This window comes from Festucalex cinctus, chromosome 10 (assembly GCF_051991245.1).
Source record: "Festucalex cinctus isolate MCC-2025b chromosome 10, RoL_Fcin_1.0, whole genome shotgun sequence".
NCBI classification, from domain to species: Eukaryota; Metazoa; Chordata; class Actinopteri; order Syngnathiformes; family Syngnathidae; genus Festucalex; species Festucalex cinctus.
Window position 1 is genome coordinate 2,243,709 of NC_135420.1, and position 19,478 is coordinate 2,263,186.

General features: G+C 40.7%; 1 protein-coding gene across 4 annotated transcripts in view; it reads right to left on the reverse strand.

Annotated features, from left to right (window-relative positions):
- Positions 1-3,954: 3,954 nt before the first annotated feature.
- The window catches only part of rfc4 (replication factor C (activator 1) 4), a 152,363-nt gene continuing 136,839 nt past the window's right edge, over positions 3,955-19,478 (reverse strand). For all 4 annotated transcript variants that reach the window (XM_077535475.1, XM_077535472.1, XM_077535473.1 and 1 more), the window contains 3 exons: positions 9,332-9,412; positions 9,142-9,255; positions 3,955-4,648 (listed from right to left, as the gene is read on the reverse strand). In XM_077535475.1, the coding sequence (XP_077391601.1) occupies positions 4,544-4,648; positions 9,142-9,255; positions 9,332-9,412 (300 nt within the window). In that variant the 3' untranslated portion in view covers positions 3,955-4,543. The remainder of the gene's footprint in view (positions 4,649-9,141; positions 9,256-9,331; positions 9,413-19,478) is intronic.

The following is a 19,478-nucleotide window of genomic DNA, read 5'->3' on the forward strand; positions in this document are numbered from 1 at the left end:
ACAGTGAACTTTTTGCCCCTTTGCAAACAGTTTTCATCAAACTTTAAACTTGGCATGTATCATCTCAGAACCTTAGACAACAACTGGGCAAAAAATCTTGACTTTTTGAAATACTATATGACGGGAGCGGGGCATCAAATATTGCCTTTAAAATTTCATTTGTCCAGAAAGAGCAAATGCTTAATAACTCCCATGTTCAAACTCCAAAAAATCTCAAACTTCTCATGCAACTTAATAGTCAAGGCCTGAAAACATCGATATGATAAAATTCTGTTATACATATAGCGCCACCTAGTGGTGACAATAAATCTCATGCTTTACATTTTTAGCTACTGTGCCAAGCTCATTCAAGGGATCCGGTTGAACATAGGTCAGAAAAGCCTTAAGATGTTGATCATGACCCACACCGAATATTGTAACTTTTCGCCAAAGGGCGTGGCCGCTACCGTGCCACAAAGTCTGATATTTTTTTGTGACAATAAAAAAGCTGCTTTAACTTGACCCAGATGATCCTATCTTCTCAAAATTTCACACAATTGATGAGAGTCCAGCCCTTCACACATCTAGGAACTTATATTTCATCTTACTGATAGCGCCACCTACTGTGCTATTTTTACAAAAATGACTCCAATAGCACCCCCGAGACATTTTGAACAAAGCAGGATCTAAAAAGTTTTTAGGTGTATGAGGGAGCCCAAGACTTACAATAACAAAAAAAAAAAAAGAAGTGAGCTACGAATTTTTCAATGTCCCATTTTTGTCGATTTTTGCACATTTAGGCCTACAGGGGGCATACTTTTGTCCACTTCTCCTACACGTTCCTTCAAACTTGACCTGGACCATGTCAAGACCTGAGCCAACGACAAGGGGAAAAATGTTGACTTTTCGAAATACTATATGATTTTGTCTTTCATGTTTCCTTCGCAATGAAAAAGGATATGCTTAATAACTCCCCGGTACATGCTCCAAAACATCCCAACCTTGACATGTATGCTTAGAGTCAAGGCTTGAAGGTATCTCTTTAACATTCAGTTATATATGTAGCGCCACCTAGCCCTTGAGGCATAAAAAAATACCCCACATTTTTGTACAAAATTTGTAAACTCGTAAGTGTGATAACTAAGTCATTTATGAATATTCTTTTACTTTCCACCGCTCAAAATGTTCACTGGCATCAGACCTATCCAAACATATGTACTTTTTTATTTTGTGTTATTTATTTTTGATAGCCTCTATGGACAATAAAAGCAACATTGTGCAATGACTACAATGATGTGTATATATACTTTTACAAAAAATACCAATCAGGGCAAATCACTGCCTAAAAATAAAAAAGGACACTGATTTTTGCAGATCTTAACATTGACCATTGAGCACCTGGCACACCTGGAAAAAAAAAAAAAAAAAAAAAAAAAAAAAAAAAAAAAAAGTTTCCAATGTGCCAGTCCCTCAGCGTGCCAGTGAATGAAACTGCTGTCAATACACAAAATGGGGTTGGTGGTCTGGTTCCTGGAATGCAGCTGGCGTGGGCCGCTCTCCTGGGTGAGCTAGCCTGAGCAGCGCACAGGAGTCATCAGATCCCAAACGTGCTAGCAACCAGTGGTGCTACTTGACCAGAATCGAGGCTGAAATTGCTTGAATAGCAATGGGAAGAATGCAAGACGATCTACTCTTCTGGAAAGCACGTGTGAAAGTTGATCCGAGGTAAGCGAAGACGCTACTGGTGAAAGAGAAGAATTGTGCTTGCCTTGGCTGCTCGCCTGGCGGGGTGGGCCTGCTGGTGGCGTCTGGGAACCGACTCACCAGTTCCAAATGACTGGGACTAGACATAATCTACACACGGACATTCAAGATGAACTGAGCGAGCAGTGTCTGCGATAGTATGGGATGGATAACGATAAAAATTAATGACTATTCTAAATAATGTATATGATTGATGCGTTATAGTAATGTGTCGATGGGGACGGGTCTCGAATAATAATTCTACCCGTCAGCCCTTCTTTCTGACGTCAATTATTGCAAATGAAGTGATGGGATTGATGTAAGCTGTAATGTGTCCGAAAGGAAAAAATGAATAAACCAAACCAAACCAATACCCCAGCATGGCCCGGGTTCCGAGGACCCTTTATAGTTGCTCGCAGCTCTAGTTCTTATGTTTTTCTTTGGTCATTAGGTGTCAACTGGAGTGCATTTTCATCCAAATTCCGAGAGATGTACAGGATCCCCTAACCTTGCTCTCGCAAGATGAATCATCGTAGACGACACGCGTCCGAAGAGTTCTCACCGGTTCACCCCCACAACAAATACATATTCTTATTGGAAATACTGACATAATGTCAAAGGGAGATGGTTCCCCTCAAAGGTTGCAAAATCACCTCTTGTAGAGGGAAAAACGCTGAACACAAAGAGCTCCAAACTGGAGAGGGAAACAGGGCACTAAAAAAAGGGACAACTAAAGGCACTCCGGAAGGAAAAAGGGCACAAAAACAAGGTGCAAGGCAAACCAAGGCCTGTGGCTCAATGGCTGTGAGGACACTTCCATGCACGGGGTGTGACACTTCAGCAATGGTGGGTGGTGGATGGAGTCTATTTATTAAGTCTATTTATTAGGTGGTTAATTGAAGACAGGTGATAGCAATCAAGGGCTGGAACCAGTAATGAGCAGAACAGGAGGAAGGGCAAGTGACCTGGGGTGAGAGTGGTGGTTCATTGTTTCAAAATAAGATGAACTGACAGAATAAAAGCACACACACCACTTACTGCACCGTGACAAATACCCTATGTATTGTCATTATAGTTTTCTGTGAGCGTGTGTACGGTTTATTTTTATTATCTTTAGAACAATGTGGGGCGGCACGGCGGGATGTCTGGTTAGCACATCCGTCTCCCAGTACTGAGGACGCAAGATCGAGTCCAGGCTCCGGCCTTCCTGGGTGGAGTTTGCATGTTCTCCCCGTGCCTGCGTGGGTCTTCTCCGGGCACTCCGGTCTCCTCCCACATTCCAAAGATGCATGGCAGGTTAATTGGGCGCTCCAAATTGTCCCGAGGTGTGCTTGTGTGTGCGGATGGTTGTTCGTCCCTGTGTGCCCTGCGATTGGCTGGCAACCAGTCCTGGGTGTACCCCACCTACTGCCCGGGGACAGCTGGGATAGGCTCCAGCACCCCCGCGAAGCAAGTGGTTAAGAAAATGGATGGATGGATCTTCCTAAAAATATATGAGATGCAAAAATGTATTCAGGCATCGTAAGACCTATGGTAACAGGTTGTATTAATCATGTTTCATCATCCTATGGATCATCAGTGCAGCTTAGTTTACACAACAAAAATGGATAATTTGCCCTCTAATCATATTTAAAAAAAAACAACATATCTGCAATGTTTTGTTTTTATTACATTTTAAATTAAAAAAAAGAAACGGATTTCGCTTGCATTCTTTTAACTTCTTATCCAGGTAGTGTTAAAAATGTTTCATATGAATATGCAGCCAAAACGGACAAGGTACTGGTTGCTATGGATTTTGAAAAGATGCAAGTACCACAATTTTAAAGGAATTTCAGCCTGCCACCATTAAAACTGCTGTAACTGTGTCTGTTTTTATGTATTATGCATCATTTTAAAGAGAATTACATGCAGAATTTAAATATATGAATGTATCAATTTTGATTTTTTTTCCATTTTATTTATTTATTTATTTATTTTTTAAATCGACAACTCTTTTTGCCAGAACCGCTCAAATATAATCATATATATGCCGATACTTAACCAAAGAAGGGCATGACACAGACCCTTAACTATTTAAAAAAAAAAAAAAAAAAAGTTGCAAATGTAAATTATTGAAACAAACTAAACAGGTACAAACAAAACGGAATGAGCACCATGTAGATGTGGAAGGTGACGAGGTAGTGATTTCTATGCACAGGGCTGAGCTGATACTGATGAAGAAGCAAGCGGCAGTTTGGGTGATACTGCTATTCACTTTAATATGAAGAGTAGTAAAGAATTACATGAAAACATTATGCACATTGTTTTTTGTTTTTTTTAATAAAATGTTTGTTTTGACATAGCAATACAGACTGACTTTTTTTTTTTTAAACCTATTTCAACTGTTAAGCATGTACCATCTGTAGCTAAAGCATCGTTTCTAGAATTAATAGTTTTTAGATGGTGACAATTTAACGCTTGAATTAACTATTTCTGTTACCTTTATTTTTATTTTTTTCACAAATCAAAACAAATCTGGAGGACAGGATGGGGGTCAATGTATAAACTGCATCCTCCAAACACTGAATACAAAAACATTGTGCAAATTCAGTGAAGCTTGAAATTTTACAATGGTAGATAATTTCATCAACGATAGAAATACATCAATTGGTGATTAAAAAAAAAAAAAAAAAAAAAAAAAAAAAAAAAAAAAAAAAAAACAAAGCTCATTCTACAGTTTGGGCGATCGTGACAAACATCACTGTCACGTATCTGTGGAATTAAACCACTCTCACATAGCTGAATAGGATTGAAAGATATTCCAAGATTCTGCTTGACAGTGTTAGACCTTCAGTTGTTCAGGCGTGCCTGCGGCAGAGATGATTGAACATAGACTCAGCAGCTGGAGGTATTCGTCGGCACCATCACACAGGCATTTGTCCACGACCTGAAATGGACCAAACACAAGTAACAGTTGATAATGCAGCCCAAATAATTGACTTCCTATACCAGTGTAGCGTAAACTGGGATCTCACAAGTAGCGATGTATACGACTCAAGAGACTGCCTGCAGTTCTCTGTCGCTTCTAGGAGCGTCACGTCTGTTTGGTTCATTTATTGAGTAAACCAACGAAAAACCTCGTAAATCAGTTTTTGTATGAAGGAGCGACAATGCAATAGTTTTGTAGTTCAATTTACCCAATTTGAGGCGAACAATTTGATTCCAACGCAACCCAATTCATGCTGATATTCTGTTCATACAAAGATGTTATTCAGAACCGAAACGTGACACCATTTAATTTGACGTGAATTGGTGCTTGGAAGAACTGATCCAAATTGGTCCATACCACAAAAAGTACAGTCTTTGGTAGGGGTGTGAATTGCCTAGTAGCTGACCATTCAATGCGTATCACGATTTATAGGTCAGGATTCGATCTGATACCGATTAATCCCGATACGCAGGCCCGGACTGACACGGCGGGACGAGCAAGCCCGGACTGACACGGCGGGACGAGCAGGATTTATTTATTTTTTTGTTTCAAAAGCAGAAATTAAAGTGCTTTTGGTAAAGACCTAGCCAGCACGTTAGCACGTCTGCCTCCCAGTTCTGAGGACTCGGGTTCGAGTCCAGGCTCCGGCCTTCCTGAGTGGGTGGAGTTTGCATGTTCTCCACGTGCCTGTGTGGGTCTTCTCCTGGGTACTCCGGTCTCCTCCCACATTCCAGAGACATGCATGGCAGGTTAATTGGGTGCTCTGAATTGTCCCGAGGTGTGCTTGTGTGTATAAGTGATTGTTCGTCTCTGTGTGTCCTGCGACTGGCTGGCGACCAGTTCAGGGCATACCCTGCCTACTGCCCAAAGCCAGCTGAGATAGGCTCCAGCACCCCTCGCGACCCTTGTGAGGAGTAAGGGGTTCAGAAAATGGATGGATGGATGGGTGGATAATTGTCCCATAGCATGTTTGGCTGATCATTTTTCTACTAGTCATTTAATGTTGTGGTATATGTATTTGTTGTGAACAGTAGTTTTTATATTGAGAGGAATAAACCCCCATGCTGCTTCACTAGAAGGAAGCGATAGATAGCAGGGCTTGATCTTTTTGGAATGAAAAAATATATACATACATAATAATTACAATGATAACAAAAATAGAAATGTCTAGTTTTTAAATATGATGAAACTGTTGTATTTTGTACCCAATTTTGTAAACCCTGCCCAATAGTAATTCAAGCACATAAAGAAGTTAGTGTGATTGCAGTTCATTATTTGACCTCTTTCTCTTGTACCTTGCCTTATTTAGGCTTTATGTTTGGAGAATATGACAGGTGGTCAAATCAATTCCTTTAGCACTATTGACTTTATTGTTCAGATATCCCCTTGACTACCAGGAAAAAAAGAATATTGTCCAGGTAAATGGCCATCATTTTTATTCTTTGCTTTTTTTACATTATGCACAACTCTCATTTATTGTGCAATAATCTTATTGTAACATGTATTTGTTACATGTTTTGAAACATTTTGATTGCTTTATAAAACCTTTTTTTTTTTTTTTAAGAGAGCTCAGAATTGTTCATTCGGTAGTCTTACCGATTCGTCTTATCATCATTGCTCTCTCTTTTTCCTTTTTTTTAATGTGTATGTGTGCATTTGTGTGCGTGCGCGCGAATGTGCGTGTGTGCGCGTGTGTGTGCGTGCACGTGTGTGTGTGCGTGCACATGCATGCTTATACGTATAAATTTATACTCATTAATTCACCTAAAACCTAATAAAAATCCCATTACCCTTCACCTTAAACAGATACTTAGAGTCTCGCCACAGTCGTGAGGTTCAGACAGTCAGGAGACCAGAGAAAAGGTCAGAAAAGATAAAAGGAAAAGAAAGATAAATCAAAGTGAAATCCAGCACCAACCAAACACTTCCTGCCTTCCCCATGGTTACAAAATCAAAGTCTTACGCCAACCCCAGAAGCCTCTAAATTCCAACAAATTAAAGAGATCTCAAGAGACCAGAGGAAAAACTAAAGAGAGGAAGGAGGGAAGGATCGATGAGGCAGAGTGAGATCCACAGCACATCCAGTCCATCAAAGTAAAATCCAGCACCAACCAAACAACTCCTGCGTGGTTACAAAACCAGTCTTACGCCAACCCCAGAAACCTCTAAATTCCAACAAATTAAGGAGATCAAGTGACCAAGATGAAAAACTAAAGAGAGGAAGGAGGGAAGGATAGATAAAGCAAGGTGAGAGCCACAGACACCAGCACCCACTGATTTAACGAGCAGTGGGAGGGAGAGGCGAATTCTGTTTGCGTTTCAGTAGATGCTGGTGTGATGGCTCTGGCATGTATAAGGACCGCCACCAAAGAAAGGAGCCGTCAACCGCGCCCAGCAAAGTGAGCACCGCCACCCCGGAATCCCCCAAGCCGCGGCAGCACCAAGGCCACCCCCACGCCACCCGAGCGTGGATACTGGTCGGCGAGCCAACCCAGAGACGCCCGTGCCTCAAAACAACTAAAAATTAATAGTATTAGGGCTGTAGCTATTGAATATTTTGGTATTCAGATATCCTACTGAAAATTCTACAATAATAATAATAATAATAATAACAATAATAACAATAATAATAATAATAATAATAATAGGATATTTGGATAGAAATACGAATATTTGGATAGAAATAAAAATATACCTGTACAGTATATACTTTCTTGGTTAAAGAACAACTACTACCCCTCGCAAAAGGTATGGAATCAGCAGTCTTGGACAAGCACTCAGATGTTTTATTCTGTAGATCAAACTCAGATGAAAAGCATGAAACTGTCGTAAGGTCATTCCAAAGTGCAACATCTTGGCTTTCAGAAAGATGAAAAGAAAGGAAGAAAAAACATTGTGCTGGTCAGTGAATGTTACTTTTATAGAGCAAGTGCAGGGGAATAAATATGGAATCACTGCATTCTGAGGAAAAAATATGGAATCACTCAATTCTGAGCAGAAAATAAGGACACACCCAGTCAATTTCCTTTCCTTAATTGGGCACCTGCTCGTTAGTCAGCAGTTAAAAACAGTGCAGTTATCACACCTTGGAGGACTGCTGGACCAAGTGGATTGGAAAGAATGATGGCTCCAACAAGGGAGATGTCTCTTGAGACCAAAGACAGGATTATCAAACTTCTTGGAGAAGGTAATTCTACACGTATGGTTGCCAAAGAGGTGGGCTGTATCGAAGATCTGGACCAAGTACATACAAACAGCATGGGAAGGTTGTTAAGTACTGGTAGACCAAGGAAGACATTAAGCGTCGACAAACAACGAAAGGCCATATGTCTTGAAAAGAGAAAATGCACAACAAGACAAATGAAGAAGACATGGGAGGAAGTTGGAGTCAACGTATGTGCCCGAACTCTGCAAAATCGCTTCAAGGAAATGGTTTCCTTTTAGCTTTCCTCTATGTAAATTCCATCATTGACGCTTAAACAAAAAAGAACAAGACTGGAACGGGCTAAGGAGAGGCAATTATGGACTATGGATGACGGTTATCTTCAGTGATGAGTCACAAATCTGCATTGGACAAGGTGATGACGCTGGAACTTTGTTTGGTGCCGTTCCAGTGAGATTTACAAAAAGAAAACATCCAAATTCCCACAGTCCTTGATGATATGGGGATGCAGGTCAGGCAAAGACACTGTGGAGATGGCTGTGGTTAAATCTTCAATAAATGCACAAGTTTACATTGATATTATGGAAAGTTTTCTTATCACTTCAATTGAAAAAATGGTTGGTGATGATGAAATAATTTTCCAAGATGACAATGCATCTTGCCACAGAACAAAAACTGTGAAAGCATTCCTTGGAGAAAGACGCATCCAGTCAATGTTATGGCCTGCAAACAGCCCAGATCTCAACCCAATTCAAAACTTGTGGTGGAAATTGGTTAAAAAAATAAATAAAAAATGGTCCACAGCAAGGCTCCGACCTGCAAAGATGATCTGGCAACTGCAATCAAGAGTGCTGGCACCAGATTGATGAAGAATACTGTTTGTCAGTCATCAAGTCCATGCCTCAGAGACTGCAAGCTGTCATAAAAGCCAGAGGTGGTGCAACTAAATACTAGTGATGTGTTTGGTGCAACCTTAGGACAGTTTCATGCTTTTTATCTGTGTTTGATCAGAATAAAATGTCTGAGTGAGTGCTCGTCCAAGACTGGTGATTCCATACTTTTTGCTAGGGGTAGTTTAAAAAACCGTCGAGTATCAGTCTCAATTTCCAGGTACCAAGTATTGGAACAGTACCGGTTCAAATGTGATCCCTAATTTTGACTTAAGAGCTTGTGTTTCTTAACCCTCCTGTTGTCCTAAAAAATTCGAACACATTTAACCCAATGGGTGAATGGGGTCAAATTGTCCCCAAGGATATTTTGGAGGATTAAGGTGAATCAAGTATCCTACCGCCATTTTTTCAGTGATGACAGACTTGTGCTTGTCACTCAAGTCCTGCTCAACGATACAGTCATGAAGTTGACTCAGGATCTGCGTGGCTGCGTAGCCTTCATCCACCATGCTCTGACAAGGAAAAGATTTGACGTGAGGCAACGTGAAGCGAGGGCTTGTGTGACTAAAGTCACATTAGACAACCTACCCTGACTGCAAACTCGAGTTTCTCAAAACGTCCTTGAAAGCAGACTTGAATCAAACTGTTGATCATCTTGGTAGGAACAACCTGAAACAGAGTATAACAAGATTTGTTTTGCATAGTTTGCAGTCTACAGTGCTTCATGAATTTACAGAAACAGACCAATGCCTAATGTCAGCTTTATGCAACAGATGCAATATGGAAATTTTCCCCCCAAAATATCTTTACAGTGGCCTTTTTATTTGACCATTTCTGACTGAAACATCTCATTAGTAGATTAACACTAGCTGTTCATAATGGGTACTCCTGTAAGCCTTTGGCCAATAGTTTTCAGACTGGATTTGGTTTTGAATTTCCCGCCCTGTCTTTTAATTTGAGCCTATGTGACACGCAACTTGCAGACAGTCCCCAACTTCTACTCGTAGCTGACTATGTCGTCCTCATCGAGACACACGTCCATCTTCACTTTGGGTTGGACATAAATCTTTGGCGAGTCCCCCGTGGCTGTACTGCTTTTGAAGAAGTGCTTCTTTTGCTTTTCGGTGTAAATATTCCACCTTTGATGTCCGCCGTGGAATACAATAATTCCTCATGAATTTCTGTAGTCATTGGCAGCCATGTTATTCTATGCATGTTTATAGCATGCGATATGTCACAATGATCACGTGACTGTCCGAACATGGCCGATACTGTACTTAATGCAAAAGTATTCATGAAAAAGTACTATAAAATCAAAATCGCTCAACATAATTTGGGATATTTTTTCAGGGAAGTGTTGACCTTAACCATTTCACGGAATAGCTGGTTAGTTTTTAATAAGACTTGTGTTTCTTTAATCAAATTTAATTTAAGAATGTACAATGATATCGGTGGCCGATAATTATCGTCAATTATCGACCAATTTGACATCATACAGATAAACCAGATAATAAAGAAATGCGCTTATTATAATAGGCTTGCCACGTTGGTCCATGTGTTGTGGTTCAAGTTGTGCCCAACTCCTCAACCCCTCCCTTCTCCTATGGTAGTGTTGCATATTTGTGAAGTCATAATGCATATGTCAAGAACGTAAAGCCTGCCTCATGATGAGAAAAAAAAAAAAAAAAAAAAGACAGCTGAAAGAAGACATGACGTGAAGAAAGACATTAGGTTCAAATTAATCATTTGAATGTACCCGACATGGTCTGTAATGCTCGCTACATTTTGGCCACAAGCTTTTTATTGTTCCAAATTACAATGCATTGAGAAATAAGCTATTGTCATTTGTTAATACAGTGGACCCTCTACTTACGAACGTCTCTTCATACGAAATTTTCGAGTTACGAAACGCCTCAACGGGAAAATATTGCCTCTTGTTACGAAAGAAATTTCTAGATACGAAAGGTAAAAATACATTACAGAACGCAACATACTTTCAGCTATGGCTATTACCTTCCATAGGTATCTATGAGCGTTGATACTAGATTGGTGTTTGCATCTTTCTGGCATCCCATTGGCTAAGAGGAACCTCTACCATAGATATCTATGAGCGTAGATAATAGATCGGTGTCTATACAGCGTCCTCATCATTCATCCCTCGGGCCATGAGGTGTTCCGATAGTTTTTCATAAATGTATTAACTAACGGCCGACGAATTTGTGCAAAAATTCAACCAATTGGTGATTGATGAAGGCACAGTAATTTTTTTATTGCGACGAGATGGGCCTTTTTTGGAAAAAGATGCTGATAAGGTCCGATGTTACATACTCATTCATTCATTTCTTTTTTTTTACTAATGTGGAGGAGTTATGCTCCAAAGCGGTTTCTGTTCCAGTATGTGACCACAATTTGAATGCAGTAACAAGGAAAACAAAAGGTATCCAATCAAGGACAGCACTTTATTTGTAGGAGGAGTTTTAATTTTTTTTAAAGAGGATAATTTCATAGCAGAAGTGAGAAGCATAGATTGGTCAGAGGCAATGTTCCCTCTAACCTGTGCGCATGCACAATCGCGCAGTGCTCTCACCATCTCAGCGCACAACAAACGTCTGCAGCGCATTAAAAAACAAAAAAAACAAAACAAAAACAACTTTGCTGTATTTACTGTTTTTATTTTTTCTATTACCTTCCTATAAATAAATTGAAAACGTTATGTAGCACAAGTGGCTAACGGAGTGGGAAAAAACAAAAAAAAAAAACAAAAAAAAAAAACAACAACAACAAAAAAACAGGGGAACAACCATGTCGTGTCGCGGGACGGAGTGCTCCGTCCAAAATGAATGGGCACAAGGCTACTCTGACGCCGGTCACCGCGTACCACGCACACAACAGGACACCATTCCCACTTCCCTTACGTTTTCAATTGCAGTTTGGGTGCATACTCTGTTGTTTTACTGTAGTTTGAAGCATAATTACACGAACACACAGCATTGACGAGACAGCAGGTGACACGCAAACCGCTCCATTCAGGAAGTCCAAATATGGGAGTAGTTTACGAGCCCCTTAAATGAGGCTCTTCACGTGTTTCAGAAATGTTCATGTTTTAATAAATGACGTGTTCCATTATTTTTGAGTGGACGATGTGGGCCTATTTTTATACAAATTGTTTTGAGACTTTTAAAGTGTATGGGACAGCTCAGGACATTTTTTAATATGTTGTTTGGAACGATATAATATACACGACAAAATGAGCGGCTCATCGAGTCAAAACATATTAAGAGTATTTCCTTATTTTTTACTTACCCGCGCAAAATCTGGCCATTTGGCGCGCTCCAGCAGCCGAATCCGATATTACATCAGCGGAAGAATGGAAGTCAGCGTCTTTGCTTTGCCACTGAAAGCTTATAACTGCTGTGTGTTTTATCATCAACTGAATTTCTACAATGCCGTCTCGTTGCGTGGCCGGATTTTGTTATAATCGAAGGGAGGGTGGCGTGAGCCTTTTTCAGTTCCCTCAAGATGCAGCTCTTGGCGAAAAATGGACAAAGCAAGTACAACAGACGAGAGATAAATGGACACCTGACTCCAACGTCAGTGTTGTACAGCGCACATTTCGAGGAAGACTCGTTTGACCCGCTCCCGGCCCTGAAGCTGTCACTTGGCTATAATGTTGGGTAAGAACTACAATCTAGAAAGTTAACAGCACTTATTTTAGCAGCTCGTGGCAAAAATAACCACTGCCAAATTAATATAGAGTCAATGAAAAGGTACCAATTTCTAATGAGGAACTGCTAGCTTTCCATTTGTTGTCTATTTTATTTTGTATTATGTATTGTGCTGTGCATATGTGTTGAAGTTAACAACAGCTCAAGCTTTGTTTCATATGGTGGATGAGATGCTTATGGAGTGAGTATGAGTCGAATGAATCTGCTACACAGGCGACATGTTTGGAAGATGATTTGGGTGATGTACCCGGTGTTGGCATCAAAAATGTGAGTAAATTTACTGTACAATATACATGATTGATAACACACCAATTTAATGTAGCCGCGAGGGGGCACAAGCCAGTGTCTTCTTGTGCCGGTCCCAAGCGCGGATAAATACAGAGGGTTGTGTCAGGAAGGGCATCCGACGTAAAACTTTGGTCAAAACAAACATGCGAATCAAATATATGACTTCTATACCGGATCAGTCGGGGCCCGGGTTAACAACGACCGCCATCGGTGCTGTTGACCTACAGGGTGCCGGTGGAAATTGGACTACTGTTGGTCGAAGAAGGAGAGGAGGAAGGTGTGTTCGTAGGAAGAAAGAGAAGAGGAACACCACTAGTCTAGGACTTAGAGTAGGGACTTTGAATGTTGGGAGTATGACAGGAAAAGGTAGGGAGCTGGTTGACATGATGCAGAGGAGGAAGGTGGACATACTGTGTGTTCAGGAGACCAGGTGGAAAGGGAGCAAAGCTAGAGGTTTAGGAGCTGGTTTCAAATTGTTTTATCATGGTTTTAAGAGGAAGAGAAATGGAGTAGGAATTATCGTGAAGGAGGAGTTTGTTAAGAACGTCCTGGAGGTAAAAAGAGTGTCCGATAGGGTCATGAGCCTGAAGTTGGGAATCGAAGGCGTGATGATCAACGTTAGTTAGTGGGTATGCGCCACGGAAGGATGTGAGCTGGAGGAGAAGGAGAACTTTTGGTTGGAACTTGATGAAATGATGCAGAGCATCCCTAGAAGTGAGAGAGTTGTCATTGGTGCAGACTTCAATGGACATGTTGGTGCAGGAAACAGAGGAGATGAGGAGGTGATGGGCAGGTTTGGTATCCAGGAGAGGAACGCAGAAGGACAGCTGGTGGTTGATTTTGCAAAAAGGATGGAAATGGCTGTTGTGAATACTTTCTTCCAGAAGAGGCAGGAACATAGGGTGACCTACAAGAGTGGGGGTAGAAGTACACAGGTAGACTACATCTTGTGTAGACGGTGTAATTTGAAGGAGATCAGCGACTGTAAAGTAGTGGTAGGTGAGAGTGTAGCCAGACAGCATAGGATGGTTATGTGTAGGATGACTCTGGTGGTGAGGAAGACAAAGAGGCCAAGGGCAGAGCCAAGGACGAAATGGTGGAAGCTGAAAAAGGAAGAGTGTTGTATGACTTTCAGAAAGGAGTTGAGAAAGGCTCTGGGTGGTGAGGATGTGCTCCCAGATGACTGGACAACTACAGCAAATTTGATCAGGCAGACAGGTAGGACAGTCCTTGGTGTGTCATCTGGAAGGAAAGGAGATAAGGAGACTTGGTGGTGGAATGAGGAGGTGCAGAAGTGGATACAGAGAAAGAGGTTAGCTAAGAAGAAGTGGGACACTGAGAAGACTGAAGAAAGTAGAAAGGAGTACAGGGAAATACAGCGTAAGGTGAAAGTAGAAGTGGCAAAGGCCAAACAAGAGGCTTACGATGACTTGTATGCTTGGTTGGACAGTAAGGAGGGAGAGACTGATCTATACAGGTTGGCAAGGCAAAGAGATAGAGATGGGAAGGACGTGCAGCAGGTTAGGGTAATAAAGGATAGGGATGGAAGAGTGTTGACAGATGCCAGCGGTGTGATGGGAAGATGGAAAGAGTACTTTGAAGAGTTGATGAATGAGGAAAATGAGAGAGAACGAAGAGTAGAAGGGGTGACTGTTGTGGACCAGAAAGTAGCAAAGATTAGTAAAGATGAAGTGAGAAGGGCATTGAAGAGGATGAAGAGTGGAAAGGCACTCGGTCCTGATGATATACCTGTGGAGGTATGGAAGTGTCTAGGAGAGGTAGCAGTAGAATTTCTGACTGGGTTGTTCAACAGGATCTTGGATAGTGAGAAAATGCCTGAGGAATGGAGGAGGAGTGTGCTGGTGCCCATTTTTAAGAACAAGGGAGACGTGCAGAATTGTGGCAACTACAGAGGAATAAAGCTGATGAGCCACACAATGAAACTATGGGAAAGAGTAGTGGAAGCTAGACTGAGGGCAGATGTGAACATTTGTGAGCAGCAGTATGGTTTCATGCCAAAAAGAAAAAAGTACGACAGATGCAGTATTTGCTTTGAGGATGTTGATTGAGAAGTACAGAGAAGGTCAGAAGGAGCTGCATTGTGTCTTTGTTGACCTGGAGAAAGCTTATGACAAGGTGCCCAGAGAGGAACTGTGGTTTTGTATGAGGAAGTCTGGAGTGGCGGAGAAGTATGTTCAAGTGGTGCAGGACATGTATGAGGACTGTAAGACAGTGGTGAGGTGTGCTGTAGGTGTGACGGAGGAGTTCAAGGTGGAGGTGGGACTACATCAGGGATCAGCTCTGAGCCCCTTCTTGTTCGCAATGGTAATGGACAGGATGACAGATGAGGTTAGACAGGAATCCCCATGTACTATGATGTTTGCAGATGACATAGTGATCTGTAGTGAGAGCAGGGAACAGGTGGAGGAGAAGCTAGAGGCGTGGAGGTTTGCCCTGGAAAGAAGGGGAATGAAGGTTAGCCGTAGCAAGACGGAGTATCTGTGTGTGAATGAGAGGGACCCAAGTGGAAGAGTGAGGTTACAGGGAGAAGAGACCAAGAAGGTGGAGGAGTTCAAGTATTTAGGGTCAACAGTCCAGAGCAATGGAGAGTGTGGAATACAAGTGAAGAAGCGTGTGCAGGCAGGCTGGAACGGGTGGAGAAAAGTGTCAGGTGTGGTGTGATAGAAGAGTTTCAGCTAAAATGAAAGGAAAAGTTTATAAAACTGTGGTGAGACCAGCAATGTTGTTTGGTCTGGAGACAGTACCACTGAGAAAAAGACAGGAGGCAGAGCTGGAAGTGGCAGAGATGAAGATGCTGAGATTCTCTTTGGGAGTGACCAGGTTGGATAGGATCAGGAATGAGTACATCAGAGGGACAGCACATGTTAGAAGCTTTGGAGATAAAGTCAGAGAGGCCAGATTTAGATGGTTTGGACATGTCCAGAGGAGAGATAGTGACTATATTGGAAGAAGGATGCTGAGTTTTCAAATGCCAGGCAGAAGATCGAGAGGAAGACCAAAGAGATGGATGACCAATCAGAAGCTGTTATTTTGAATTAAGCCCCGCCCTCTTCCGCCTTCTCAACCAATCAGAAGTCGTTATTTTGAATTAATCCCGCCCGCATCCCGCCCCCCCGAACCAATCAGAAGTCGGGGACACCACCTGTCAAAATTTGACAGGTCCCCCGCACCCCCATCCAATCAGAAGCCGTTATTTTGAATTAATCCCCGCCCCCTAACCAATCAGAAGCCGGGGACACCACCTGTCAAAATTTGACAGGTCCCCCGCACCCCTCCCCTCACCCCCCTCCCGCACCCCAGCCCACCGCCTCCCTCCCCGTGTACGTGTGTTTCAGGTAGATAATGTCGTGACCCCCTCAGCGAATCAAAATCGTGACAGGAACGACGGATAACGTCGTGTCTATATTCTAGATAGTCCACCATCTGCTAATCAAAATCGTGGTTAGTCGTTATCGTCCTGTCAAAAAGTTTTCGTCAAACTGATAGCTCTCACTCGAGTCGTGTTACAGGTCCCCCGCCCTCCTCCCCTCACCCCCCCTGAAGTCGTGGTTCTTACTCGAGTCGTGCAGGAAGCGCGCCCCCACCTTACTGATACCTCTCACTCGAGTCGTGTCACAGGAAGCGCACACACCCCCCTCTAGCGTGTATGTGTGTGTGCGTGCATGTAAAATAGTGTGAGGCTCTCTTATTCGAGCGAAAGTGTTGTGAATATTTAAAAAATGTATTCCATTTGCTTCTTGTTTTTTAAAATAAATAAAAGAAACTTACCGGTGTTTCAGGATGTGACGTTGAGTCTCGTCTCCTTTGGGTTTCTTTTTAAAAAAAAATAAAAGGACATTGCAATGGGGTTTGCATTAAAAATGTAATCCTTTTGCTTCATGTTTTTTAAAAATAAATAAAAGAAACTTACCTGTGTTTTACTGCGGTTATGGCAAAAACTCCTCGTCTCCTTTGACGGGTTTTTCTTTTTTTTTTTAAATAAAGGACATTGTAGCGGGGTTGGTTTCTAACTGAAGTAGGTGGAGGGGAAATACAAACGAAAAAATAAAACGATTATTCGTGCGTATAGGTCGTTATTTAGACAATTTCTGAACCGCCTGCACGTTCGTCGGTTGAAGACGTCTGACATTGTAAAAAAGCTAAACGGGGGGTGGCGGAGAGGAGTGACTCCCTCTCCCATGGTGCACGGCGTCATCTTTTGGACTGACAGACGTGGAAGGTAGGTATTAGAATGTGATAAGTTTGTCTGTATTTTTAATTTTAAATAGAGTGAGGCGTGAAATTAATCGGTTGATGTTTTGTGCGTTGTATTTGATAGCAATGCAATAAAGACATTTTGGCAGGATGAACACAATAAAGTTAGTCTAATTTTGTCTATAAAAGTAAATTAGGGTATTAAAATGTTGATAATGAATGTAAAACCTAAAAATTTTATTCAAAGGTATTCAATTAGTAAATTATACATTTTGAATGATGGAACAATGCATGGCATTAGAGTAGCCTTTAAATATTAAGTGGGGTTAATTTAAAATTTTTGGGGACTGCAGATCGAAACTAGCATCGTACTAAATCTGCCGCAGCCATCTTTTTAATGTTACTGAACACTGTCCTTATAATAAACTGAACTCAACTCATTTACGTTTCGGTCACAAATGACATGTTTTATTTTTTATACGGTATCTAATACAAGAGGACGGATGCTAGAATTTGTACATTTTGTATATACGTGATGTTTACAGGCATGCTTAGACGTGTATGTTTTTATTATTTTATGTTTATGATGTGTATAAGAGTACGCTGTTTGGGGAGGGCCGGGCAAATTTGTTTACCTTTTTTTTTGTGTTTAAAAAGGATAATAATTGTACTAGTTTAAAAAAATACTGATTTCTGGAGAGATTCTGTAATCACAAACTCAGGCAGGAACTGCATGTGGACATTATTGGTCAGACGTCTGACAGCGTGTATGTTTTTTTTTTTTTTTTTTTTTGTGTTTTCCCATTAGTAAAACAGACTGTTATATCTGATGCTTTAGTCTGAAGTATACTTTGTATTATCACACAAGCGATTCTATACCTTCTTTTTAAAACTAAGAGAATTGAAAGTATGAAACTTTGAGTTTCTTGATACGTTAAAAGATTTATACTCTACTTAACCCTTAATCTTTAATCTTAAAGCTGTTCTTTGCAACAATTTAACCAAAGACATCTTCTTATTAGTAGATTAACACCTTAGTCTCTTACAAAGGGTATTCCTGTAAGCCCTTGGCTAATAGTTTTTTAGAAAGGATCCACGGTTTGAATTTATGACGCCATAGATGCATTATGTATATGAGGAAGGGTGTGTACAGTTTTATTTTAGGGCTGCAGCAATTCAAATTGGAATTTTCCACATTTACCAGATTTAAAGACACACTTATATGTTATCCTAAATGTTACAAGCGATTCTATACCTTCTTTTTAAAACTAAGAGAATTGAAAGTATGAAACTTTGAGTTTCTTGATACGTTAAAAGATTTATACTCTACTTAACCCTTAATCTTAAAGCTGTTCTTTGCAACAATTTAACCAAAGACATCTTCTTATTAGTAGATTAACTGAAACAATTTAACCAAAGACATCTTCTGATTAGTAGATTAACACCTTAGTCTCTTACAAAGGGTATTCCTGTAAGCCCTTGGCTAATAGTTTTTTAGAAAGGATCCACGGTTTGAATTTATGACGCCATAGATGCATTATGTATATGAGGAAGGGTGTGTACACTTTTATTTTAGGGCTGCAGCAATTCAAAATGGAATTTTCCACATTTACCAGATTTAAAGACACTTATATGTTATCCTAAATGTTACAAGCGATTCTATACCTTCTTTTTAAAACTAAGAGAATTGAAAGTATGAAACTTTGAGTTTCTTGATACGTTAAAAGATTTATACTCTACTTAACCCTTAATCTTAAAGCTGTTCTTTGCAACAATTTAACCAAAAACATCTTCTTATTAGTAGATTAACACCTTAGTCTCTTACAAAGGGTATTCCTGTAAGCCCTTGGCTAATAGTTTTTTAGAAAGGATCCACGGTTTGAATTTATGACGCCATAGATGCATTATGTATATGAGGAAGGGTGTGTACACTTTTATTTTAGGGCTGCAGCAATTCAAAATGGAATTTTCCACATTTACCAGATTTAAAGACACACTTATGTTATCCTAAATGTGATTCACTGTGCAAAATAATAATACTAATGACACTAAATCACGAAAAGACAAATAATTCCTACAAAACAAAAGAGGAACCTCACGGCGAGGCGTTGCTCATGTTCTAGTTGTAAACCTGCTTTAGGCATATACATTTTCTACAAATGTACCACTGAGAATATTTACGAGGTTGTAAATAAAATACTAAAGGGGCACCAACATGAAAAATTAAATTTTTGGAGCTTTTAGCTGTGTTAAAATGCTCTTACCTCACCAAATACATGACCGAATTGGAGTTTTCCTCCATTCTCCCCTCTCTGAGAAATTCTGCTCTACAAAACACCAGCCCCTCCCAACCTGAGAAAACAAGCTGTTGGCGGTCTTTGACATCATAAGGTTACCCTCTCTCACATTTTTGTTGTACGTCTAGGTATGTATTTTATGTTTTTGAGCTGTTGTATATAAGATTGCGTTGTACATAAGAATTTTACCCTCTCTTACGTTTTTGTTGC